The sequence below is a fragment of the Eumetopias jubatus genome, unplaced genomic scaffold, assembly GCF_037043125.1.
Source record: "Eumetopias jubatus isolate StellerSeaLion01/CBP00866 unplaced genomic scaffold, mEumJub1_p1.0 scaffold_11, whole genome shotgun sequence".
Lineage (NCBI taxonomy): Eukaryota > Metazoa > Chordata > Mammalia > Carnivora > Otariidae > Eumetopias > Eumetopias jubatus.
The window spans coordinates 85762070-85789199 of record NW_028274817.1 but is presented as its reverse complement, the minus strand read 5'-3'; the positions used below and the strand labels follow the sequence as shown (position 1 = coordinate 85789199).

Below are 27130 nucleotides of genomic sequence, written 5' to 3'. Positions count from 1 at the left end.
AGAAATAAAATCTTAAAAAAAAAGAATTTGGGGAATTAAGTATATGGGAAAGCAAATATAAAATTAGTCAATAAAATGATTGAAAGATTGAGAATGTAGAGCAAAAGCTCTAAGAAAGAGACAATGAAAAAGAAATCAGAGGACCCATCCATAAGTTCAATATCTGAATGACCAGAAAGAGGAAACAAAAATGCATGGGTGGGGGGGGTTCATAATAAAACAAGACAAATTTTTTTTAAAGATTTTATTTATTTATTTGACAGAGAGACAGCGAGAGCAGGAACACGAGCAGGGGAGTGGGAGAGGGAGAAGCAGGCCCCCTGCTGAGCAGGGAGCCCGATGTGGGACTTGATCCCAGGACCCTGGGATCATGACCTGAGCCGAAGGCAGACCCTTAACGACTGAGCCACCCAGGCGCCCAAAACAAGACAAATTTTTAAAAACTCTTCCGGAACTGAGGAAATTAGTTTCTAAGGAATGCATGAAAAATAAAACCATACAGGGGCACCTGGGTGGCTCAGCTGGTTAAGTGTCTGCCTTCGGCTCAGGTCATGATCTCAGGGTCCTGGAATCGAGCCCCACGTCGGGCTCCCTGCTCAATGGGGAGCCTGCTTCTCCCTCTCCCTCTGCCGCTCCCCCTGCTTGTGCTCTCTCACTCTCTCAAATAAATAAATAAATAAAATTAAGAAAAAGAAAAAGAAAACCATACAGAGGGCAATTTCAGAATGAGGCCAAATCCCAAGCCCGGCTGCTGCGTTGGCTGATTCTTGAGGTCTTGAAAGTTATTTCCTAGGGCTTATACCCTTTGATCTTTCCTGTAGACAGGTCTCCTCAATAGTAAGAGACTAATGCCAATCTTGAATGCAACATAATGATTTGAAGAGTTATGAGATACCAGCTATGTACTGGCAGATAGTTACAGATAACTAAAGATAGTTTTAAAAGAGTCTGGGAACATGTTAAAATATAAAACATCCCTAGTTCATGGATTTCTTTGTCTACTCACTGGTAGAGCCCATGTACAGCTGTGCATGTTGCACACTGCAGAACTCAGGGAGTGCCATTCATCTAGACTATAACATGAATGGTTCCCCAGGAGTTGTACAATGAGGTGGCCCTTCTCACTCAAGTCCAATGCCTTGACTAACTCAACTTTTTTATTCGCTCAGGCTTCTACAACTGATCTGCAAAGGGTGGGGTTTGGTCTAGACCCATTCCAGCTCTGTCATTCTCTGTCAAATTTAATTCTACTAGAAGAGTAGCAGCTGAACTCATGCCCAGAAGTCCTCTACCTAGAGCAGTTGATTGGGTCTCCCACAGGGCTTGTGACCTTGGGACTCAGACAACATGGTATTTCGGGTTATACTCAAAGGAGTCTCTCCTCGGGGTGCCTGGGTGGCTCAGTGGGCTAAGTGTCTGCCTTTGGTTTGGGTCAGGATCCCAGAGTCCTGGGATCGAGCCCCGCACTGGGCTCCCTGCTCAGTGGGGAGTCTGCTTCTCCCTCTCCCTCTGCCTCTCCCTCCAGCTTGTGCTCTCTCTCACTCTCTCTCTCTCTCTCAAATAAATAAAATCTTAAAAAAAACAAAGGAGTCTCTCCTCATGGTACATGGACTCTCTGTGGAATTTTCAACAAGCACAGTGCGTTAGGCCAATTAATATTTTCTCCAATTATGTCTTTGCTTCTGATTTCAAATAAATCCATAAGGAAGAATTAGACAATTAGACATAAGCCTTCACTGGTCACTTCTAAGATTGACCAGGTGCTTATTTTTGTTCAACCATCTATAAAAATCATTTCTAAGTTTCTCTGTGAGAGGTGGCTAAAGAGCAAAGGCTATTGTTATCCACTTGTCATCAATATAAAGGACAGTTTTTCATATAGTAGCTAAAAGAAGGTCTGGGCTCTGAAAGATAACATACATACCTTCTTAGATTGTCCTTAAACTCAACCTCAAGTCCTCCTGGTCTACATATTTCCACTGAGCTTCTGGGAGCCCAATTATCTAAAAGCAGTGTCCCAACTAGCAAAGAGAGTCAGTGATTCTCACCTTTCTGGACTGTGGCAACCAGGCCTCGGACAACTGGATTTGCTACATCGAGGTGGTCTACAGACCAGTAGCATGGGTAGTACCTGGAATATTCTTAGAAATGCAGCATCTCAGGCCCACCTCAGACCAACTGAATCATTTGTTTCAAATATGTTATATTTGCCCATTGAAGCATTTTTATGATGGCTGCTTTAAAGTCCTTGTCAGATAATTCCAACATCTGTGTCATTTCCGTGTTGGCATCTGTCGATTGTCTTTTCTCTCTCAAGGTGAAATTTTTCTGGTTCTTACTAGGACAAGTGATTTTTGTTGTATCCTGGACATCTGAGTTATTATGTTATGAGACTCTGGATCTTATTTAAATCTTCTGTTCTAGTAGGACTCCCCTGACGGTGCTCTGGTTGGTGAAGAGGATTGTATTATTGCCAGGTAGGGTTGGAAGCCTAGGTTCTCCGCCTGGCCTCTGTTGACAGCAGGGGGTGGAGGTGGGAGTGGTGTTAGACAACTGTTGTTGGATACTTAAAATTGATGTAAGGGTAGGTGGGCAATTTCCTTTGCACATCTGAAGAAGCCACAGGAGACAGTGTCCAGGTATGCCCCAAGCCCCATTCCAGCCCCATTATATCCATGGTCCCCATTGCTTCAAGGTACAGTATCTATCCTATGTACTCTGGAAGAGGAATGGGGCTCCAAAAGCTGTGTCCATGGCCATATGCTTCACCATAGCTCACAGCTGTGGCAAGAGATCAGGAAGTGTTTTCTTTCTCCAAGGAAGAAGTTATTTAAAGTTCTTTTATTTTTTATTTTTTTTAAAGATTTTTTTATTTATTTATTTGAGAGAGAATGAGAGATAGAGAGCACGAGAGGGAAGAGGGTCAGAGGGAGAAGCAGACTCCCTGCTGAGCAGGGAGCCCGATGTGGGACTTGATCCCGGGACTCCAGGATCATGACCTGAGCCGAAGGCAGTCGCTTAACCAACTGAGCCACCCAGGCGCCCCTAAAGTTCTTTTAAAATTGAAGAATAGGGGCGCCTGGGTGGCTCAGTTGGTTAAGCATCTGCCTTTGGCTCAGGTCATGATCCCAGGGGCCTGAGATTGAGTCCCACATCGGGTTCCCTGCTCAGCGGGGAGCCTGCTTCTCCCTCTCCCCCTCCCCCCACCCCGGCTCGTGCTCTCTTGAGCGCTCTCCTTCTCTCTCAAATAAATAAATTAAATCTTTAATAAAATAAAATAAAATTGAAGAATAAAAAATAGTAATAAAGAAACTTTTAAATAAAATTGAAGAACAGTTGACATACAATGTTACATTAGTTTCAGGCGTGCAGCATAACAATTACAAAAAATTCTCCACATGGGACGCCTGGGTGGCTCAGACGGTTAAGCGTCTGCCTTCGGCTCAGGCCATGATCCCAGGGTCTTGGGATTGAGCCCCAAATCAAGCTTCCTGCTCAGCGGACAGTCTGCTTCTCCCTCTCCCCGACCCCTCTCCCCCACTCATGCTCGCTCGCTCTCTCTCAAATAAATAAAATCTTTTTAAAAATTCTACACATTAAGCTATGCTCACCACAATAAGTATAGTTACCATCTATCATGATAAAATATTATTACAATATTATTGACTATACTCCCTATGCTATGCTTTTCAACCCCACTTACTTATTTTGTAACTGGAAGTTTGTGCCTCCTAATCCCCTTCACCTATTTTGCCCCTCCCCCCCACCTTCCTTCTAGCAACCACCAGTTTGTTCTCTTTATCTGTGAGTCCATTTCTGGCTTTTGTTTGTATGTTTGTTCGTTTGTTTTGTTTTTTTTTAGATTCCACATATAAATGAAATCGTATGGTATTTGTCTTTCCCTGTCCGACTTTTTTCACTTAGCATAATACCCTCTAGGTTTACCCACGTTGTCCCAAATGGCAAGATTTCATTCTTTTTTATGGCTGAGTAATGTATCACATAATTTTTATCCATTCATCTATTGATGGACACTTGGGTTGCTTCCATATCTTGGCTATTATAAATAATGCTGCAATAAACAGAGGTGTGCATGTATCTTTTTCTTTGAGTTAGTGTTTTTGTTTTCTTTGGGTAAATACCCAGTAGCAGAATTACTGGATCATGTGGTAGTTCTTGAGGATTCTCCATACTGTTTTCCACAGTGGTTGAACCAATTTACATTCCCACCAACAGTGCACTAGGGTCTCCTTTTCTCCACATCCTTGCCAACACCTATTATTTCTTCTCTATGATATTAGCCATTCTGACAGGTGTAAGGGGAGATCTCATGGTGATTTGGGTTTGCATTTCCCTGACGATTAATGATGTTGAGCATCTTTTCATGTGTCTGTTAGCCATCTGTATGTCTTTGGGAAAATGTCTACTCAGGTCCTCTGCCCATTTTCAATTGGATTATCTACGGTTTTTTTTGTTGGGGGGGTGTTAACTTGTATAAGCCCTTTATATATTTTGGATATTAACCCCTTATTGGATATATCATTTACAAATATCTTTTCCCATTCAGTAGATTGCCCTTTGTTGATCGTGTCCTTCGCTGTGCAAAAGCTTTTATTTTGGTGTAGTTCCAATAGTTTAATTTTGCTTTTGTTTTCCTTGCTTAAGGAGACATATCTAGAAAAATCATTTTAAGGCTGATGCCCAAGAGAATACTGACTGTTTTTTAAAGAGTTTTATGGTATGAGGTCTCACATTTAAGTCTTTAATCCATTTTGAGTTTATTTTTGTGTATGGTGTAAGAAAGTGGTCTGGTTCCATTATTTTGCATGTAGCTGTCCAGTTTTCCCAACAGCATTTATTGAAAAGATTTTCTTTTACTCATTGTATATTTTTACCTCCTTTGTTGTAGATTAGTTGACCATATAAGTGTGGGTGTATTTCTGGGTTCTCTATCCTATTCTATTGATCTGTGTGCATATTTTTGCGCCAGTACCATACTGTTTTGATTACTACAGTTTTGTAGTATGTCTTGAAATCTTAGATTGTGATACCTCCAGCTTTGTTCTTCTTTCTCAAGGATGCTTTCGCTGTTTGGAGACTTTTATGGTTCCATACACATTTTAGGAATCTTTGTTCTAATTCTGTGAAAAATACTATTACTTTTTGACAGAGATTGCATTAAATCTGTAGATTGCTTTGGGCAGTATGAACATTTTGACAATATTAATTCTTCCAATACATGGTGTATCTTTCCGTTTGTTTATGTCATTTTCTTTTTTTTAAGATTTATTTATTTGTTTTAGAGAGAGAGGGTGAGCAGGGGGAGGGGCAAGCTCCCCATTGAACACAGAGCCTGATGCGGGCTCTATCCCAGGACCCTGAGATCATGGCCTGAGCCAAAATCAAGAGCTGGCCGCATAACCGACTGAGGCTCCCAGGCATCCTTTTTATGTCATTTTCAATTTCTTTCATCAGTGTTTTATAGTTTCCAGAGTACAGATCTTTCACCTCCTTGGTTAAATTTATTCCTGGGTATTTTCTTTTTGATGCAATTATAAATGGGATTGTTTTCTTAATTTCTCTTTCTGCTACTTTGTTATTGGCATAGAGAAATCCAACAGATTTCTGTATATGAATTTTGTATTCTGCAACTTTACTGAATTCATTTATTAGTTCTAATAGTTTTCTGATGAAGTCTTTGGTACTTTCTATATATAGTATCATGTCATCTGTAAAGTGACAGTTTTACTTCTTGAGGTTGTGACTTTTTTGTCACAGGACAATATTATGTGGATAGCTATACACTATTAAATTTTTAAATTTTGTGAAAATTCTCTGAAATGGACAATTGTCAAGGAAAATACCAGTGGACCAAAATTTACTCAAGAAGAAAGAAAATTTAAATCACTAAGTCATAAAAGACAAAAAAATATTAAAGAATTACTCAAAGGATGCCTAAATAGTTGTATGGTCACAATCTCTCAAATTTTCAAGGAATAGATTATTCCCATTCTAAATTGTTTTAAATCATTGAGAAAGATGGGATTCTTCCAAATTCACTTTACAAAGGTAACATAGTCATGATAGCAAAAACTAACAGAGAACTGGAAAACCAGTATCAATCTCATTTTCAATATAAATACAAAAATGATAAATAATATACTAAATATACTAAAAGAATAATAAACTAAGACCAAATGGTGTTTTTATCAGAAATGTAAGAATGGCTTACTAATGGGGGGAGGGAAATTTTATATATATATAATTTTGTTTTTAACTGAAGTATAGTTGACATTTTACTAGTTATATTAGTTTCAGGTGTACCACACACTTATTTGACAATTATATACCTTACAAAATGTTCATTACAAGAAGTGTAGTTACCCTCCATCACCACACAAAGTTATTATAATTGACTATATATTCTATGCTGTACTTTTCATCCCTGTCACTTAATTACTTTATAACTGGAAGTTTGTACCTCCCAATTCCCTTCACCTATTTCACTCATGCCCCCCACTTTTCTCCCCTCTGGCAACTGCAAGTTCTGTGTATTTATGAGTCTATTTCTGTTGGTGTCATTTGTTCATTTGTTTTGATTTTTAGATTCCACATATAAATGAAATCAGATTCAGCAGTATTTTAACAAGAGCATCCAAGATACTGACACGGGGAAATCTCTGCTGGGAGCGTCTACAGAGTCTATGAGGGTGGGATGGGGTGACTAAATGCATCAACACCATTCCAAGGGGTGACAATTACCAATGGTATTCCGGGGATTTCTGGGAGTTGTTAAAGGCATTCAAATTTTCTTTTTTCTTTTTTTTTTTTAAAGATTTTATTTATTTATTTGAGAGAGCGAGAATGAGAGAGAGAGAGAGCACATGAGAGGGGGGAGGGTCAAAGGGAGAAGCAGACTCCCTGCTGAGCAGGGAGCCCCATGTGGGACTCGATCCCGGGACTCCAGGATCATGACCTGAGCCGAAAGCAGTCGCTTAACCAACTGAGCCACCCAGGCGCCCGGCATTCAAATTTTCTGTGCCCCTCTGAGACTTTGTGCTATGAATTCCACAGGTAACAGCAAAAAAAAAAAAAAAAAAAAAATACAATTCCCTGAAACTTTTTTCTTTTTTTAATTATTTTTTAAATTTTGTTTAAAGATTTTATTTACTTATTTATTTGAGAGAGAGAGAGAGAGCACAAGCAGGGGGAGCAGCAGGCAGAGGGAGAAGCAGGCTCCCCTCTGAGCAGGGAGCCCGATGCAGGACCCTGGGATCATGACTTGAGCGGAAGGCAGATGCTTAACCGAATGAGCCACACAGGTGCCCCTATTTTTTGAATTTTAATTCCAGTATTGTTAACATACAGTGTTGTGTTAGTTTCAGGTGTACAACATAGTGATTCAACAAGTCTATCCATTGCACAGTGCTCCTTATGATAAATGTACTCTTTAGTCCCCTCCTTGACACTTTTTAAAGTGAAGCAAGTAAATTTGAAAACTGAGGTTTTGCTTACCTGCATGCATGGATCTGTTCCTAATTGATACCAAAGACTTTCCATGAGCTAAGAGATAGACCAACACACACAGGACACATCCAAACAGTACTGAAGAGGCTTTGAAGATAAAACTGTAACCTATAACAAACTGAGGGTTCTAGAGGGGAGGGGGATAGGGGGATGGGTGAGCCCGGTGGTGGGTATTAAAGAGGGAGGGCACGTGCTGCATGGAGCACTGGGTGTTATACGCAAACAATGAATCATGGAACACGACATCAAAAACTAATGATGTAATGTATGGTGATTAACATAACAATAAAAATTATTTACAAAAATAAAAAAAGACTAGTGCTTATGCTCTACCTCTTCTCTCCCACCCTCCAACATTGTTAAGGAAGTGTTTCAAATAGAAGGGAAATGATGACAGAGGGATACTTGGAACATCAGGAACGAAGGAAGAGGAACAAACTTACTGAAATAGCTAGGTACAGACTCTATTCTCTCGAGTTCTTTAAGATGTGGATTGTGATTGAAAGTAAAATCAAAACACTGTCTGGTAGGGGTTTTATGTACATAGTTGTAGCGTCCTGGATCCAATCAGGAACACCAACAGTGTGGCCAAGGATACGGAAATTAGTATGGACCAGCCATCTAATAGATTTTTATGTATTTATTTATTTGAGGGAGAGAGAGGGAGAGAAAGAGCACAAGCAGGGGCAGCAGGAGGCAGAGGGAGAGGGAGAGGGAGAAGCAGGCTCCCTGTGGAGCAGGGAGCCCAACACGGGACTTGATCCCAGGATCCCGGGATCATGACCTGAGCCAAAGGCAGATGCTTAACCGACTGAGCCACCCAGGCGCCCCTGGATCAGCCATCGAAACAGAAGCCAAGCACTCTTCTTCAAGGCTATGGAAGAATGACCCTGAAGGTGATTCAGAGATCCTCAGGGCTGTCACTGCCACCACAGGCCCAGAGCAGTTTCAAAGGGTGGGACTACATGAGTGGGGCCAGCTCAGAGAGCTTCACTGCGAGCAGTGTCTGGTAGGGGTGACACTGCCCCCCAAAGGGCCCACAGGGTGGAACACTGAGCCACAGAGGATTATTCTCCAGCTTTAAAGTTTACTGTTGTTTGCCCTGTTGGGTTTGGCACTTACTTGGGACAATTACCCCTTTCTTTCCTATTTCTCCCTTTTGGAATGAGAATGTCTATTGTATGCCTGCCCCACCCTTGTGTTTTGGAAGCACCTAACTTGTTTGGTTTCACAGGTTCACAGCTGGAGAGGAATTTGTCTCAGGAAGAATCATATTCTGAGTATCACCCATGCCTGATTTAGGTGATATTTACATGAGACTTTGGACTTAGACTGTAGAGTGATGCTGGAATGCGTTAAGACTTTGGGGGCTCTTGGGATGGAATGCATGCATTTTGCATGTGAGAAGGACATGGACTTTGGAGGACCAGGGGCAGAAGGCTCCAGACTGAATGTTTGTGTCCCCTCAAAATGCATATGTTGAAACCAATCCCCAAGATGTTTGATTTGGAGGTGGAGCCTCTGGAAGGTAATTAGGTCATGAGGGTGAATTTGTCATGAATGGGATTAGTTCCCTTACAAAAGTGACCTCAGAGGGCTCCCTTGCCCTTTGATGGAGGACAGTGTGAGAAGACTGCCATCTATGAAGGAGGAAATAAAGCTCTCACCTGAGGAAGAATCTTGTGAACACCTTGACCTTGGACTTCCCAGCCACCAGAACTGTGAGAAATAAATTTCTATTGTTTGTGAGCCACCTAGCCTATGATACTCTGTTATAGCAGCCTGTTAAACAAAAATTCAACCAACCAAGTTTGAAGATCTAACTAGCTTTATTAAGTGCATGGGGCAACATCCCATCCAGCAAGTAGAGGGGACCTCTGAGGAGTTGTACAAAATGAAAGGTTTTCATAGGAAGGAGAGTGGGTCAAGAAAGTTATTAGCAAAAGAAAAGATAGGCTTGTTCCAAGCAAGGTCACCTTCCCTTAGGTGGAAGGACAAGGGGTCTTTAGGTGGATTACCTCATCTTCCTTTGGGGGATGTAGAGGGTTCATGTGACACATTACCCTATTGGTACTGATCAGAAAATTCCTGGTTGACAGGTTAAGACTTAACATTTCTGGGGGAGGGTTAAACTGCAATTACGTTAGCCCTGGTTTGTTGACCTGGCCTGGCCCAAGTGCTGGGTTTTTGTGTTGAACAAGCCTAAACTGGGGCACCTGGCTGGCTCAGTCAGAAGAGCATGCGGTGCTTGATCTCAGGGTTGTGAGTTCAAACCCCACGTGGGGTGTAAAGATTACATAAATAAATAAAAAAAAAAAAACTAAACTGACTAAAACACCAATCCAGGACAAACTTTGAAGGAGTTCAGACCTTGTTGAAGAACGTGTGTGTCTACCACCAGTAGAGCAGAAAAGTTGGCTACTTTGGCCAGACTTGAGCTGGTCTGAAGTTTCAAACAGGCAACTCTATGGAGTGGAGGTAGAGGTAAGGGATCAGAAGCTGACAGTGTGGGCATGCAGTGGGAATCTGGGTGCTGAGGAGGAGAACAAAGGCAAAAGAAGTGAGATAAAATTAAATTTCCTTACAATTTACAGCCCATTGATAAATACCCGAGACAGGAGGAGTATGACAATCAGGCAGAGTATGACAATCGTCAAGAAGGTCACAACTGCCTTCATGTTAATGCTTTGCTACAGGCAAAGAGCAACCTTAGCTTGACGATAACCAGACCTCCAGAATCCAGTAAGTCTTCTTTAACATACAAAAATCCTTTTGGAAACTTCCTTGATCTCTACACCCCCCCCCAACTTAAAAGTATCTAGTTAATTGCTCCTCACAATCCCAGTGCAGCTCTTCCTGCCCACTGTCCTGTCCCCCATGCTTTAATAAAAACACCTTTTTGCGCTGAAAATGTCTCAAGGATTCTTTCTCGATGGCCACTCCCGGCCCAGAGCACATCAGGCGCCAGCAGGGGCAAAAGGCCCTCAGACCACAGGCGTCATGAACGACTCTTCCTGGTCCCTTGTACAGCCGGTGGGTTTTGCAGGGCCAAGGAATGTGCGGTGGGGGGTTGCAGAGTAGGAGATCTGTGCTGAGAGGGCTGTGGGCAGGTTTTTGCCAGGCTGAGGCTGCAAGGTCACAGAGAGATGGTGTTCTGGACCTGAGACTCGGGCAGGTTCCACTGGATGTCCTCAAAACCCACAGGGAAGACTCCTTCTTTCCCCTACACCAGAAATTGTAGGAAGCATCGTCCTCCTGGCATGTGCCTCCAGTGAGTGAGTGCCCTCTACTGAGAAATCTTAACATTACGCTCGCTTCAAAGGAGAAATGCTTGAAGGAAGTTGGCTGTTGATCATAAAGTATATATTGAAGAGTGCGTTCACAGCTGAGAGGCAACAAATTGATAAGTGACACATTGATGTAAAACATCTAGCGATAATCATACAAAGGGGAAAGCTTTCTACCTTCCACATGAAGTTTTATTATTATTTTTTAAAGATTTTATTTATTTATATGCCAGAGAGGGAGAGCACAAGCAGGGGTAGCGGCAGGCAGAGGGAGAGGGAGAAGCAGGTTCCCTGATGAGCAGGGAGCCAGATGCGGGACTCAATCCCAGGATCCTGGAATCATGACCTGAGCCGAAGGCAGATGCTTAACCGACTGAGCCACCCAGGGGGTCCCTCACATAAAATTTTAAAATATGAATTCTAATCACTCCCTGAAAAGTTAATATATATTTAAATCATAGAGATACCACTAAAAATATATATTAAAAGGGATATAGTAAAAAACGTATTTAGACAAAATAATGCTGAAAATATTTAAATAATTGAAAAGAAGGCAGGAGAAAGAGAGAGAAAACAGAGGCAACAATCAGAAAAGTAATAATAGGGGTGCCTGCGTGGCTCCGCGGTTAAGCGTCTGCCTTCTGCTCAGGTCATGATCCCAGGGGCCTGGGATCGAGCCCCACGTCGGGCTCCCCGCTCAGTGGGGAGTCTGCTTCTCCCTCTGCCCCTGGCCTTGCTTGTGCCCTCCCTTAAATAAATAAATAAATAAATAAATAAATAAATAAATAAATAGAATCTTTTAAAAAAGTAATAAATTATAAGACATAAATCCAAATATTAATAATTACATTAAATGTAAATATCCTACAAATTTTAGTATTATTGGTGATAGTTCTGTGAAAAATGCTATTGGTATTTTGCTAGGGATTACATTAAATCTGTAGATTGCTTTGTGTAGTATAGACATTTTAACAATATTTGTTCTTCCAATCCGCGAGCATGGAATATCGTTCCATTTGTGTTGATGAGGAGGAGAAGGCAAGCTGAGGGCAAAGCACAAGCTAACACCCCCTCCTCCCTCCCACCCAAGGTGGGATGTGTGTGACATTCCTCAGGCACTCCTGGCTGCCTGAGAACAAAGGAAAGAGAAAACCAAATGGTTAACTGGTGGGGAGATCACAGTCATGCAGGACGAGTCTCCATCAGTTTGCAACTGTCTTAATGATTTACAAGAAAAAAAAAAGCAATCTCCAGAAACCTGTAGATTCAATTTCCTGGAGCCCTATCATCACCCTCCTCTCCATAGGATAGAAAATCTTATATAATCAGTCAATCCTCACAACCCCAGTGCAGCTCTTTCTGCCCATGGTTCCTGTCCGCATGCTTTAGTATAACCATCTTTCTGCACCAAGGAGGTCTCAAGAATTCCTTCTTGGTCATCGGCTCCGGACCCCACAACTCCAAACCACATCATCAGGGTGGAGGAATGTGGTACCTACATTCCAATAGACTCACTGGGATCTTTAACATTACTAAAAATATCAGAGAAACAAGCAAATCAATATATTTGGTATTTTTGCTAGTGCCCCAACATCTGATAACTGCATGCTTTTCAGATTAGAAATGGGATCTGCTCTTTTCGTTTAACTTGGGTAAACTTGGCTCCTGACTTACAAGTGGACTACACATTCTATCACCATTCTTCCAGCATTTGTCTATATTACAGTGTTCAAATGTGGGACCTCCGGAGTCTTGAATACTGGTATGCAGCCACTGTCCTGCCTGATGATCCAACACTAAGCTGCTGTTGAAGCAATGTGAAGAATGTACATTTATCCAACCACAAACTGTGTTCTCCAAACCATCATTAGATGAGTGGAAGCCAGACAATGGTTAAGATCTGAATTTCACAGAATAATGTTCTATGGTTGACCTCACCTGCCCTTGGCTAAAAGGAAGAGTGAAAACCTCTCTGGGATAGAAAGACTGAAAATCAGCTCAGAGTGAGAAAGAAAAAGGCAGCCTTGCTATTATTAATTGGGCTGGGGTGACGGGCACAGATAAAGGCAAGTGCAAAGTTAAGAGGAAATATTGTTTCTCCCAGTCATACCGGAGCTGTAAAATACCAAAAAGACACCATCTTCCCGTTACTACTGCTTTCTTATCAATGATCCCAGAGCCACTTTGCTATTTTCATCTATTACTGGGGACTTCCAACTGCTAAGATGCCCCTGCCATTACATACATAGGGGTGCACCCACGTCCCCATCCCGCACATACTCCAGCTTCACTCCTGCCTTGGATTCCACCTGTGCGTCCCGCCTTCTCTATTTGAAATCCACTGAATCCCGCCCCGAGCTCCGAGCCCATAAGATCCGCACACAGCTCTCACAGTCGCCATTGGTCCTAGCCCTACTCGAACACTAATCTAGAGTCCTCCGCCATCCCGTCGAATTCTATAAAGCACGGCCCTGCTCCTCTCCCCATTGGCCAGTTTGGTTCCACCCACGTTCGCCCCATCCACACGGTAAAGGGAGTGCTCAGGGGTACCGGAGCAGTGAGAGTCTCAGGTACGAGTCTATTCTCGGGACTAAGAAGGCTACAACTTGGGCGGTCTTTCTACGTGGAGGGCGGGGCATGCGAGGGGATCTACACGGTGGGCGAAACCGGGGGAGCGTTCTACGTGAAGGGAGGGGTGTGTGGGGTGGTCTACGTTGTGGGCGGAGCGAGCATGACGTTCCACGTGAAGGGCGGGACGGTCAACGTGGTGGGAGGGGCATGTGTACCGCTCTACGTGGTGGGCGGGGCATGTGTGTGGTTCTACTTTGGGGACGGCGTGTGTGTGGTGGGGGAGTTCTACGTGCGGGCGGAGCGAGCGGGACGTGTGGGCGGTCTAACGTAGTGGGCGGGGCTGTGAGGTCGTTCTGCGTGTGGGTGGGGCGAGTGTCGCGCTCTACGTGGTGGGAAGGGCGAATGGCCCGCTCTACGTGGTGGGCGGGACATGTGGGTGGTTCCACGTAGGGGGTGGGGGCGTTCTACGTGTGGGCGGAGTGAGAGGGGCGTTTTACGAAGGGGCGGGGCCAGAGGGGCGTTCTACGTGGAGGGTGGGGCGTAGGGGCGGTCAACGTAGTGCGTGGGGCTGTGAAGTCGTTCGACGTGGTGGGTGGGGCGAATGGCCCGCTCTACGTGTTGGGCGGGACATGCGGGTCTACGTGAAGAGCGTTCTACGTGAGGGCGGGGCGAATGCGGCGGTCTAACGTGGCGGGCGGGACATGTGGGTGGTTCTACGTGGAGGGCGGGGTGGGGGAGGGTCAGTTACATGGGGGCGGGGCAAGCGGGGCATTTTTACGTGGAAGGCGGGGTGTGTGGGGCGGTCTAACGTAGTGGGCAAGGCGTGTGAAGATGTACGTGTGGGCGGGGCGAGTGGCGCGCTCTACGTGGTGGGCAGGACCTGTGAGTTCTACGTGGAGGGTGGGGTGTGGGGCGTTCTATGTGAGGGCGGGGCGAGTGGGGCGGTCTAACATTGTGGGCGTGGCATAGGCGCACTCTGCGTGGTGGGCGGGACATGCGGGGCATTCCGTAGGGGGGCGGGGCGTGCAGGACTTTCTACGTGGAGGGCGGGGCGTGTAGGGGAGGTGTCTGTGGAGGAAGCTTCGTTCAGAGAATTCTACGTGGAGGGCGGGGCGTCACGTAAGGGGCGGGAAGTCCAGGGGCATTCTAACGGGGGTGGGGCCTTCATAGGCTCCCCACAGGCCCCACACGCCCCGTCCACGACGGTTTCTCGCAACCCACCAAACCGGTAGGGGGCTTCCTGAGCCCAAGCTGAACTTGGGCTTCCTTGTGGGCGTGTCTTTCGGGGCGGGAGCTGCACCTACTTGCGCGGTGGTTGCGGCTTTACCTGGCCTTTGAGTTCGAGCTGTGGACAGACCGAGTCGCTGAAGTTTGTGGTTTGTGTAAACTTGGCTGCTTTGTTGTTTTCTTTTCCTATCCGTGCATCAGAAGATGGTAGCTGTAGCTACCTCGTGACTGGTGCAGAGCGTTCCACGCTAGGCTGTGAGCGTACTAAAACGGAATGGTGGGTTTTCTAGGGCAAGAAAGGGGCAACCTGATTCGGGGCATGTAGGCAGGTGCTAACAGAAATAGTATCTACAGTTAACATTCAGCCCTTAGATGCTAGCACTGTGCTAAGTGCTTTACTTTCTTCAGTTTTTTTTTTTTAATCTGCTAAAAAGGTACCAAGTGAGTACTATCATTATCCACATTTTATCAGTCCCGGGAGGGCGATGCATGACACAGTCTTCCAGGTGCTGGGCCTCTGCTGAGCTCTTTCCCCTCCTATGTCACGGCCTCTTGCTTGCACTCTTGGGATGGTGGAGTGCTCTCCCAAAGGACGGACTTGTCTTGACACTGTGGCAGTTCCTCCTGCGGCTGTGAAGGGGGTGGCCTGGCTGTGGGGACTCCACAAGAAGAGCCGCATGAACTACAAGGTCAGCCAGACCGGGTGGTACTCCCATGATACAGTAAGGCCACAATACATCGGCCCCTCCCAGGCCCAACTCAGACCCACCATAGAGCACTGTGTGGACCTCCAGCATTTACCTGTGTTATTTCATTTTCTGACCTGTCCTGGACCCAGAAAATGGATGCACTGAGCACTCCCCCTCACACTATCAATTATTCCATTAACTTTGTTTTTCTTGATTTTGGACTTGCCCCAACTCTTGTCAACACACTTGGGGTGGGGATCTGGGGTCAAGTCAGAAGTCAGTCCCCCTCTAAAAAAAAAGTCACCTCCTACCCCTGCCTTCCTAGGGACCTGGTGGCTGTCAGGTCCTGTGCCCCTCAGGGATTCCACTAGGCGTCTGGGCTGGATTTTCACTGGTCTCAGCTGGGTCTGCGCCCACCCTGCTGCTTTCCAGAAATCTGTTGTGCTTTCATGACATCTATTCCCTTTGTCCACATGGTGAGTTTATACATTGAAAAGAGCATTCATTTACAGTTAATTTTGTGTCTTAGGAAAAAAGGAATTTAGATGATTGTGGTCAGTCCGCATTTAATTAGAAAATTCACCTTGTGTTCTCATACTTTAAAAATCTCTAGATTTAATTATGTTTCCTTTCTCATTCCTGATTCTGTTTGTTTTCATCTTAATTTTATCTTAATCAAATTTGAGGGGTCTATAGACTCCTTTCAGTGGTGGTTTGGTTTTGAGACAGGGAAACTAAAGACCTATCACCTTAAATCCTCCCTTGCAAACTCTTCATTCCCAGGTGTTTGCAGTTACCTACCATGTTTATCCAGCACCTGTGCCCTGTCCCTCCTGATGTGACCACCTGGAAATGCCTTTTCCCAATCAGCCTGAGGGACACGATGCACCTTTCCAAACCGCTCTTCCACAGCTTCACAGCATGTAAGTGTCGAGGTTTCCTGGTGTTGCAGGGCTGCAGGGTTCTTGTCTCCCGGAGTCCAAGAATAAATCTCGCAGAGGAAAGGATGAAGTGAAGTGAAAGCTTATTAAGTGAAGGTAAGAACAGAAAGGAAAGAAAAAAAGCTCTCTAGAGTGAGAGGGGTCCCGAATGGGTTGCCACTGAGGGCTTTTATGGTCTACCAGGGAACTTGGTAACTATCTTGTCTATAACATTTAAGACAAACAAGGTGGATTTGTTATTCTCTTTTCTCTCTGGTTAATATCTTGTCTATAACATATCTCTACATCTGGGATTTCTGTGAGCCTGGTTATGTAGCCCCCTCCCTGTCTCTCCCTACCTAGCCTCGCCTGTCCCTTACTCACTGGCTATAAACCCCTTGAGGACAGGAAATGTGTATTCTGCATTTCTCTGCCCCCAAACACCCAGGAAAACCCCAGCTATATAACAGGAGTTCAAAAAAGTTCTGGGGCACCTGGATGGCTCAGTCATTACGCGTCTGCCTTCAGCTCAGGTCATGAGCCCAGGGTCCTGGGGTCGGGCTCCCCCTGCTTGTGTTTTCTCCTCTCTCACTCTCTCACTGTGCCTGTCAAATAAATAAAATCTTTAAAAAAAAAAAAAACCAAAGTTTTCTATGAATACTCAGTGGTGTGGGATTTATTTTTTTTTAATTGGGAAGCTTTAATACAGTGGATAACTTGCTATAAGCATCTGTTGTGCGGTCGGTTTTGCAAGTAGATATATACAAGGGCATAAATAATTGCATAGCATGATGAATTTTGCAAATAAAAACATCCACGTACCCGTTATTCATTTCAGGGAACAGAACCTATCCTGTGTCAAAGCCCTCTAGCCAAAGACCACCAGGGACCCAAGTGTGGTTGAGCATGTTGGATTTATTACTCAGTGCAGTAAGGTAGAATGCACACAGTGTGGTGTCTCAGTAAGGGGGTGTTATAAAAGACTTGCAGGATGCGGGCCTCTGGTAGGTGATTTGGGGGGAGGATTGGAGAAGCCAATGTGGATCTAGATTGGGTGCTGGCGGGAAGCAGGGGTATTGGAAACGGTGGAGGGAATGAAGAGAGACTAAAACTAATTGGTAGAGAAGCACGGGTCACTGATATGAGCAGACAAAGGGGGTGTTTGATCATTTCTTGTGGTTTGGACAAGGTTTATGTCTTTGTGGTCAGCCATGATGAGAGATTTTGTCTTGATCCATCACAGTCATAGAGTGACTTGGTCTGTTTTTCTTTTATGAGATTATTCCAGTTCAGCAGGTGAACATCAAGTCCCAGCTGTGTCGGGGCTGCCCTGTTCTCACCAGCATCCCAGAATTTGCCTCCTGTCTACCACCAGTGACCGCACCCCCTCAAAGGTAACCATTATCCTGAGTTCTCTCAGGCTAGCTTAGTTGTGTCTGTGTTTGAACTTTAAATGGTATCATGTGGTATGTGCTCTTTTTAAGTCAGCCTTTCAGCCAGCATTTTTATCTGGCTTTATCTTTATGAGATATCATCTTTTTTGTTGTTAATCACCATACATTACGTCATTAGTTTTTGATGTAGTGTTCCATGGTTCATTGTTTGTGTATAACACCCGGTGCTCCATGCAGTACGTGCCCTCCTTAATACCCATCACCGGGCTAACCCCTCCCCTCTAGAACCCTCAGTTTGTTTCTCAGAGTCCATCGTCTCTCATGGTTCATCTCCCCCTCCGAGAGAGAGATTTATGAGATTCACCCACATTGTTGCATCTATCTGTAGTTCATTTCCATTACATTCGAGTATTCCATTCTCTAGATATACCATGGGACCTTCATCCATTCTACGGACTGACCTTTTTTCTTACTTGAGGTGTAATTGACATCACACTCTATCAGTCGCAGGTGTATCGCATAGTGATTTGACCTTTGCCTAGTTGCGAAATGGTTACAATAAGTCTAGTTAACATCCGTTACCATCCACAGTTGCAAAAAATTCTTGTGATGAAAACTTTGAAGATCTACTCTGGCAACTTTCAAATATGAATTCTTTATGTATTTCAGATATTAGCCCCTTATCAAACATATGAGTTGCAAATATTTTCTCCCCTTCAGTAGGTTGCCTTTCCATTTTGTTGATGGTTTCTTTTGCTGTGCGGAAGCATTTTAGTGTGATGTCCCACTTGTTTGGTTTTGCTTTTGTTGTCTTTTGCTATCAGGCATTGGGGTGGCCACACTGAGTTCTGTTTGCTTGTGAGTTGTGCATACCTGTGACATATGCTAATCTCCAGCCCATTCGGTGGCATGGAAATGGGGGCAGGTTTAAAGTTAACCAGATTCTTCTGCCCTCATTTATTCAAAAAAAAAATTTTTTTTTTTTTTGGCTGGGGCAGAGATTATCAAAACGGGAGAACCCCAGTGCGGGAAGGTACATTTCAAGAGAGAGGACCCCTGGTTCAGCTGCCCCTCCACACCAAGGATTTCTTGCTGAGTGAAACCCTGAAGGACCTAGGGTGTGAGGAGACAAATTCTGTCACAGATGGACTGCAAAAAAAGAAACCGACTACTCTTTACAAATGGATATCTCAAATTTTATTCTGTTTGTTCTAGAGGGCAATGGTTAGTTGGGTCGAATGTATGGAGAAGTTATTTTATTTGAAATGTGTATACCCCAAATAATGCTTCTCGTTAATATAGGCTTGACAGAGGCAGAAACCAGGGGCATGCCATCAGTACCAAATACTGGGCCCCATAAAGGGGCCCAACAGTGTCTACCCCACTCATACAAAAAAAGAAAAAGCAAGATTTTTAAAAAAGATTTTATTTATTTGAGAGCGAGAGAGAATGAGCGGGGTCGGGAGGGAGGGGCAGAGAGAGCGAGAGAGAGAGAAAGAAGCAGACTCCCTGCTGAGCAAGGAGCCCAATGCGGGGCTTGATCCCAGGACCCTGGGATCACGACCTAAGCCGAAGGCTTAACGGACTGAGCCACCCAGGCACCCCAAGGGCAAGATTTTTTTTCTACACAAGTAGAAGCCTTTCATCTGTTCAGCACCTATTTTGTCTCCTGCTCTGTACAGACCCATGTCCTGAACAGCGAGCTCCGCTTTCCCTTTCACTGGGTCAGTGTCTTTCATTGCCTGCTCTCCCTCACCTACCCCTGATGTGGGACAGGCCAGAGTGACAGCATTTCCTGCATCTGGGTCTCAGCTAGAAAATGGAAATTTCTGCCTGAGGCTGTTACACCAAGTAAGAGTTACTGCAGCTTTCGCTGAACAGAGACTGCCATCCATTCTCTGTGCCAGTGTGCTTCACCCAGCCAGAGGTCACAGGGGCCCACAAGAGCCTGCGCCCCCAATTTAAGTCTCTCCGGTGCTGGGCAGAGTGGCTGCAGGAATGGTTGCAGACGGGCAGGAACGGTGGTGGGGCACACAGGAAGGGCGAGGGGGTGTGCAGCTAGAGGGTGTGGGCAGAGGTTTCTCAGGCTGGGGGGAGCAGGGCTGGATGACCCCTCAGGGAATGGACCCCAAGAGGCCCTCCGAGTGAAAGGAGCAGAAGAGGGTGCTTCTCCACGCTCAGCAGCAGAGAAAGGCTTGACCGTGACCTGGAGGCCAGGTGGAAGGCTGCTGCGGGGGCAGGGGGGGTGGCAGCTGGGCTCTTCCAGAGGAGTCCTGAGCGGTGTCCCAGCTCCCCAGCTGGCTCTGCCAGGCTGCCAGGGTGTGGAAGACGTTGGGTGAGCCGGAGGGAGGAGGTGGTAAGAGGAAGTGTCCCGCATCATTGTCATGTTCTGGGTGGGCATGGTCCGGGACCTGTGCGCTGTCTCACACAAAGAGAGATGTCTCAATAGGCCTGTAGGGAGCAGGGAAATGCTTCGTAGTGCCCCGGATGAATTTCGGGGCAGTAGCCCTCCTAGCAAGCTGGGATGGTTAATGAAGATGAGCCAGGCAACCCACTCAGCCGCAACAGCTTCATCTTTAGAATGATGCTAAGCTGCTTGTCTTATAGACACAGGACTGCAGAGAGTGTGAAATAAGAGAGGGTCACTCAAAGTGTGGGAACAAGGACCGATATCATGTGCAAGTAAGGGGATCGTCTTCAATAAAGAGAGCCTAGCCAGATTGGAAAGATTCCATAAATATTGCTCAAAAATATCGCTCTAATTCCTAAGGATCCCTTACCCCAAAGGAACTAACCAGTTAATTTTCCTTTTATTTACAAATAGTTTCAAACTTAGAGATGATTTCCATAAACAAAACAGGGAATTCCTATATGTCGTTCAACCAGATTCAACAGCTGTTAATATTTTGGCACATTTGCCTTAAGATTCTTTCTTCCCTCTCTCCCTCCCTCCCTCTCTATACACATTTATATATATATATATTATGTACATATTTTTCCCAAACCGTTTGAGAGTAAGTTGCAAACACGATGCCTCCGTGCTTCTAAATGTCTCAGTGTGCCTTCCCTAAGGCCAAGTATGTTCCCCTACATAACCACTGTCTTAGCTCAGGCCTCCATAACCGAATACCACAGGCTGGTGGCTTAAGCAACAGAAATTTATTTTCTCACCGTTCTGGAGCCTAGAAGTGCAAGGTTAAGGTTCTAGCTGATTCAGTTTCTGATGAGGGCTCTCTTCCCTGATGTGTAGATAACCACCTTATTGTGTCCTCACGTGGCCTTCCCTCAGTGCATGGGGAAGGGGGGGCGGAGAGCGAGCATGTGTGAGCAAGGTCTCTAATGTCTTATCTTATAAGGACACTAATCCTACCGGTCAGGGCCCTTCCCTCACGACCTCATTTAACCTTAATAACTTCCTCAGAGACCCCCTCTCCAAATACAGCCACACGGAGTGTGAGGGCTTCAACATATGAATTTGAGGAGGGACACAAACATTCAGTCCATAACAACCACCAGCACAAGGCAGTAGTTATAAAAATCAGGAAATTTAACATCGAGACAGCTGTGTTACATCACCCCTAGATCGCATTTGTTTTCACCAGTTCTGGTCCAGGATCCAATTTAGGACCACACATTAGATAGGTTATCATGTCTCTTTGGTTTCCTTTCATTTGGAACAGTTTCTCAAATCTGTCCTTGATGTTATGGGCTGAATTGTTTCCACCCATCCCCTCCCCCCTTGCCAAATTCGTATGTTGGAGTCCTAACCCCCAGTACCTCAGAGAATGTGACTGTATTTGCAGATGATGTCTTTAAAGAGGTAATTAAGATTAAATAAATTCACATGGGTGGGCCCTAATCCAATCTGACTGGTGTCCTCCTAAGAGGAGGAAATTAGGACTCAGTTGCACACAGAGGGAAGACCATGTGGAGACACAGGGAGAAGGCGGCCATCTGTAAGCCAAGGAGTGAGGAGGCCTCAGAATGGAGCCAAACCTGGTGACCTCTTCATCTTGGACTTCTGGCCACTGGAACTGTGAGGAAATAAATCTCTGCTGAAGCCGCTCAGCCTGTGGTACCTCATTATGGTGGCCCAAGCAAAGTAATATACATGATTTGCATGACCTCAACCCTCTTGAAGGTTTTACCTGCTTTTAGAATGGCCCTCTGTTTGGATCTGTGTGATGTTTTCTCCTGATTAGATTCAGATCTTGTACCTCTGGTAGGAATGTCACAGAAGTGAGGCTGTGTCCTTCTCCATGCCCCCTATCTCGAGGTGTCATTTCCTCTCTGATTTCTGTTTCTCTCCAGGGAGATTCAGGGAGATTCTGTGGATGTCCCTCCAGCTGGAGGAAGCTGGCCCTTTCTCAGGAGCCTGATGCTGGACAGCTGGAGCCACCTGGTCTCCGTGGGTGAGGCTGGCTTCCCCGTGCTCCTGGGTAGTTCAAGTTGGTTTTTTCCATTCAGAGCTTTTACTTCTTGGGTTCTGAAAGCTGGGAGATGGCTCCAATGACTAAAACAGTTGACATGCGAGGTAGGGTATTACCTCTTTAAAGACATCATCTGCAAATACAGATGTATTACCTCATGGGGCTTTCGGGAGGATTCAACAAACTTCTTGGTAGAAAGCCCCCAGCACGGGGCCTATCACAAAACATAATAGAGGCTGTGTGAGCGTTGGCTGCTATTAGTAGTAGTATTTCTGTTACCACATGCCTGTCCCCATCCCCCCAATCAGAATGCCCCATTCTCTCCCTAGAAACCTGCACAAGCTCCTCAGGGTGCTTACAGCCTAGTTCTGAATGCTCTGCTTATTATCATATTGAAGTAATAATAATAATCCTTAGTATTTATTTTTTAGTAAAGCACAGAGCCCCACCTGGGGCTTGAACTCACGACCATGAGATCAAGACCTGAGCTGAAATCAAGAGTTAGACGTTCAACTGACTAATATTATTGGTGCCCCAGTGATATTATCGGTGACCTAATAATCCTTGGTATTTATGATCCTCACAGCCATCCCTTATCTTGTGTGTGATCACCCTTGCCTGCTCAAAAATTAGAAAATGGGATCACAAAAAGGCCTAGGAATAAGGTGTTCAAGTGTCCCCATATCACAAGCATCTGAGGTAGGATTCATAGATTCATATGGGTGACTGTAGCCCTAAAGCTGGACCTAATAGCTAGGCCATTGTGCAGCACACACTCTCAATGATGCAATCCCCCATTGAACTTTCAGCCCCAGTGTTTTGGGTGGAAGGCAATAACGGAAGTGGACAGATCCCTGAATACTTACCCCTGACTCCCACTCTGCCCCAAGCAATGTCCCCCAGGACAAAAATTGGGAGTGGGTCCGTCAAGATGGTGTGAGGTGCAGCTTCCGACCTTCCCAGCCCTGGGAATGGGCTTGCCACGGAGACCCTCCTGGCCTGGGCCTGGGGATGATGGAGAAGCAGGAGAGCTAGCCAGCCAGGTAGCCAGGGGAGGGGAGGGGAGGGGAGGGCGGGCCCGAACTGACATAGCCTGACCAGTCGAGACATAAGGATGATGCTGTGTGGAATTAGATGAGATCACAGAGGACTGCAGAGCATGGCAGCAAGGATGGGAGGTTAAGGAGGCTGATGAGGAATTGTGAGGGCCGAGTGCACAGCCTACTGGGAACATAACTTGCAGGGAGTCAAGCTATAGTGACGTGTAGGGTAGGGATAGAGAGGCTGGACATAGAGGTGGAGTCAAGGGTAGGAGTAAAGTAGTTTATTCAGGGCGAGGCCATGGTATCCAGCCTTAAACATGTCATCGTCTCTGCTCTCCAGACCAGGGTCTTCAACGTTAGTACTACTGACATTTGGTTCTGGATCATTCTTTTCTTTGTTGTGGGGCTGACCTGTGCATTGTAGGATGTCTGTCGGCCTTCCTGGCCTCCCAGTGGATGAAGTAGCATCCCTCCCAGTTGTGACAACCAAAAAAGGCTTTTTTGGCGTTGCCAAATGGCCCCTGGGGGACAAAACTGACCCCAGCCGAGAACCACTGATCTAAAGAAACTATATGTTTCACGTAGTCTACCATAGGAGTCAGCAAGCTTTTTCTACAAAAGGCTAGGTGGTAACTACTTTAGGCTTTCTGGGCCATATGTGGTCTCTGTCACAACTACTCAACTCCCCTGTGGTAGCGGGAAAGCAGTCCTAGACAATTTGGAAACAAACGGGCATGGCTGTGTTCCACTCAAACTTTAGTTACAGACACTAAAATTTGAATTTCACAACATTTTCACGTGTCCCAAAATCTTTTGACTTTTTTTTTTTTCCAGTCACTTTAAAATGGGAAAGCTTTCTTAGCTCACAGACCATACAAAAACAGGTGGCTGGCTGGGCTTGGCTCAGAGACCACAGTTTGCCAACCCTGGTCTAGCAGGTAGGATTCCTCTTTTTCACCCAAGTTTCCCAGGTCTGATAGCCCCATCTGGGAACGTGCAAGAGCTTTCATAGAATGTTTTTTATCAAAGCAGCTTTCTAAAATCTACCCTTACCTGTTCCATCTCTTCGGGTCCCAGTAAATAACGCAGGGTGAGGTGGAGATTGAGCACAGACTGATGTCCTGAATTCCCTGATTTCATAGGTGGAGAAATTGTGTCATACAAAAAGCTCCCATGCAAAATTTTCAGTGATTTTCAATTTTTTTAACTTTCTAAGAGAAGTATTTTCAAACCTACAGAAAAATCCATTATCACCTTTATCCACATTCACCAATTTTTTACTTTTTGTCCCATTTCCTTTGTTTTTTTCTCTCAATCTCCAGATTATTGGTTTTTTAACCATTTGATAGTAAGTTGCAGACATTCTTTTTTTTTTTTGGATTTTTATTTGTCTGAGAGCACAAACAGTGGGAGTGGCAGGCCCAGGGAGAAGCAGACTCCCTGCTGAGCAAGGAGCTCAATGTGGGGCTCGATTCCAGGATCCTGGGATCATGACCTGAGCTGAAGGCAGATGCCTAACCGACTGAGCCACCCAGGCGTTCCAACATTCTGACTCTTTACCCTTAAAAACTTACGTGTGAATCTCTTTATAATGAGGACATTCACTTGCATGACCCCCGGGCAGTTTTGAAATTTAAAAAAAAAATGTTTAAAGCTTTATTGAAGTTATAATTTACACCCCATACAATTCATATTTTAAGTGGACAGTTCCATAATGCTGAGCAAATTTGCACAGTCATCCCACAAACCAGTTAGAACACTTGCATTCACACCAAGAATTTCCCTCATGCCAGGTTGTAGTCCATCCCCATCCCTAAACCAAGGCCCCCACTGATCTATCTGCTTTCTGTCTCTACAGATTTACATTTCTAGGAATTTTATGTGAACTCAATCATACTACACACACGCTTGCACACTCTTTTGAGTCTGGCTTCTTTTACTTAGCAAAGTATTTTTGAGGTGCATTCCTGTTAAATGTAGAAGTAGTTTTTTCCTTTTTATTTATGAGTAATGTTTGATTATTTGAACATACCATATTATACATTGACCAGGAGGTGGACATTGGGAATGCTTCCAATTTTGAATTCTGCATATGAGTGAATAATGCTGCTATGAACTTCCACATAAAGGTATTTATGTGAACACATGTTTCATTTCTCTTGGGCAAATATCTAGTAGTCAATTGGTTGGATGGATGGGAAGTGTATGTTTAATTTTTTGAGAAACTGACAAATTGTTTCCCAAAGTGGCTGCACCATTTTACATTCCCCAACGTCAATTATGAGAGTTCTAGTCACTCTATATCCTTGCCAAGGTTTGGTATGGTCAGTCATTTTTAACTGTAGGGTATAAAATGGTATGTCAGTTGTGACTTCAATTTGCATTTCCCTGGGGCGCCTGGGTGGCTCAGTCGTTAAGCATCTGCCTTCGGCTCAGGTCATGATCCCAGGGTCTTGGGATCGAGCCCCGCATCGGGCTCCCTGCTCCGCGGGAAGCCTGCTTCTCCCTCTCCCACTCCCCCTGCTTGTGTTCCCTCTCTTGCTGTGTCTCTGTCAAATAAATAAAATGTTTAAAAAAAATTTGCATTTCCCTGATGATGAACATCTTCTCATATGAGTATTAATCATTTATGTCTTTTTTGGTGAAATGTCTATTCAGGTCTTTTCCCCATTTCTTTTTTTCCTCAAATTTTTATTGAAATTCTAGTTAGTTAACACATGGTGTAATATTGGCTTTGGGAGTAGAATTTGCTGGTCCATCACTTACATATAACACCCAGTGCTCATCCCAACAAGTGCCCTCCTTAATGCCCATCACCCATTTAACCCATCCCCCACCCACATCCCCCCCTCAACCCTCTGTTCTTTATAGTTGAGAGTCTCTTATGGTTTGCTTCCCCCTGTCTTTCTTCCCCCTTCCCATATGTTCATCTGTTTTGTTTCTTAAATTCCACATATGAGTGAAATCATAGGATATTTGTCTTTCTCTGATTTCACTTAGCATAATACGCTCTAGCTCCATTCATGTTGTTGCAAATGGCAAGATTTCATTCTTTTGGATGACTAATACTTCATTGTGTGTATATATGTATACATATATGTATGTATGTATATATACATACCATATCTTTATCCACTTACCAGTTGATGGACATTTGGGCTTCTTCCATAGTTTGGCTATTGTTGATGCTGCTGCTACAAACATCGATGTGCATGTATGCCTTTGAATCGGTATTTTTGTATCCTTTGGGTAAATACCTAGTAGTGCAATTGCTGGGTCATAGGGTAGCTCCATTTTTTTTTTTAAGATTTTATTTATTTATTTGAGAGAGCATGAGGAGGGGAGGGTCCGAGGGAGAAGCAGACTCACTGCTGAGCAGGGAGCCCAATGTGGGACTCGATCCTGGGACTCCAGGATCATGACCTGAGCCGAAGGCAGTCGCTTAACCAACTGAGGCACCCAGGGTAGCTCCATTTTTTAACTGTTTGAGGAACCTCCATACTGTCTTCCAGAGTAGCTGCACCAGTTTGCATTTCCACCAGCAGTGTAAGAGGGTTCCCCTTTCTCTGCAACCTCGCCAACACCTGTTGTTTCCTATGTTGTTAATTTTAGCCATTCTGACAGGTGTGAGGTGGTATTGCACTGCGGTTTTGATTTGTATTTCCCTGATGATGAGTGATGTTGAGCATCTTTTCATGTGTCTGTTAGCCATCTGGATGTCATCTTTGGAAAAATGTTGATTCATGTGTTCTACCCATTTCTTGACTGGATTGTTTTTGGGTGTTGAGTTTGATAAGTTCTTTGTAGATTTTGAATACTAACCCTTTATCAGATTCGTCATTTGCAGATATCTTCTCCCATACCATAGGTTGCCTTTTAGTTTTGTGGACTGTTTCCTTCGCTGTGCAGAAGCTTTTTCTCTTGATAAAGTCCCAATAGTTCATTTTTGCCCTTGCTTCCCTTGCCTCCAGAGATGTGTCTAGTAAGAAGTTGCCGTGGCTGAGGTCAAAGAGGTTGCTGCCCCTGTCTTCTCCTCTAGGAT

At 44.8% G+C, this 27130-nt stretch overlaps 1 protein-coding gene across 1 annotated transcript; it reads left to right on the top strand.

Annotated features, from left to right (window-relative positions):
• Positions 1–14552: 14552 nt before the first annotated feature.
• On the top strand, positions 14553–25422 carry LOC148163108 (uncharacterized). The gene is made up of 5 exons (XM_088028824.1): positions 14553–14613; positions 16085–16224; positions 17500–17615; positions 21927–22027; positions 25140–25422. Exons 2-5 carry the CDS (start codon positions 16104–16106, stop codon positions 25186–25188), a joined length of 387 nt encoding a protein of 128 aa, XP_087884950.1. The 5' UTR covers positions 14553–14613; positions 16085–16103; the 3' UTR covers positions 25189–25422.
• Positions 25423–27130: the final 1708 nt, after the last annotated feature.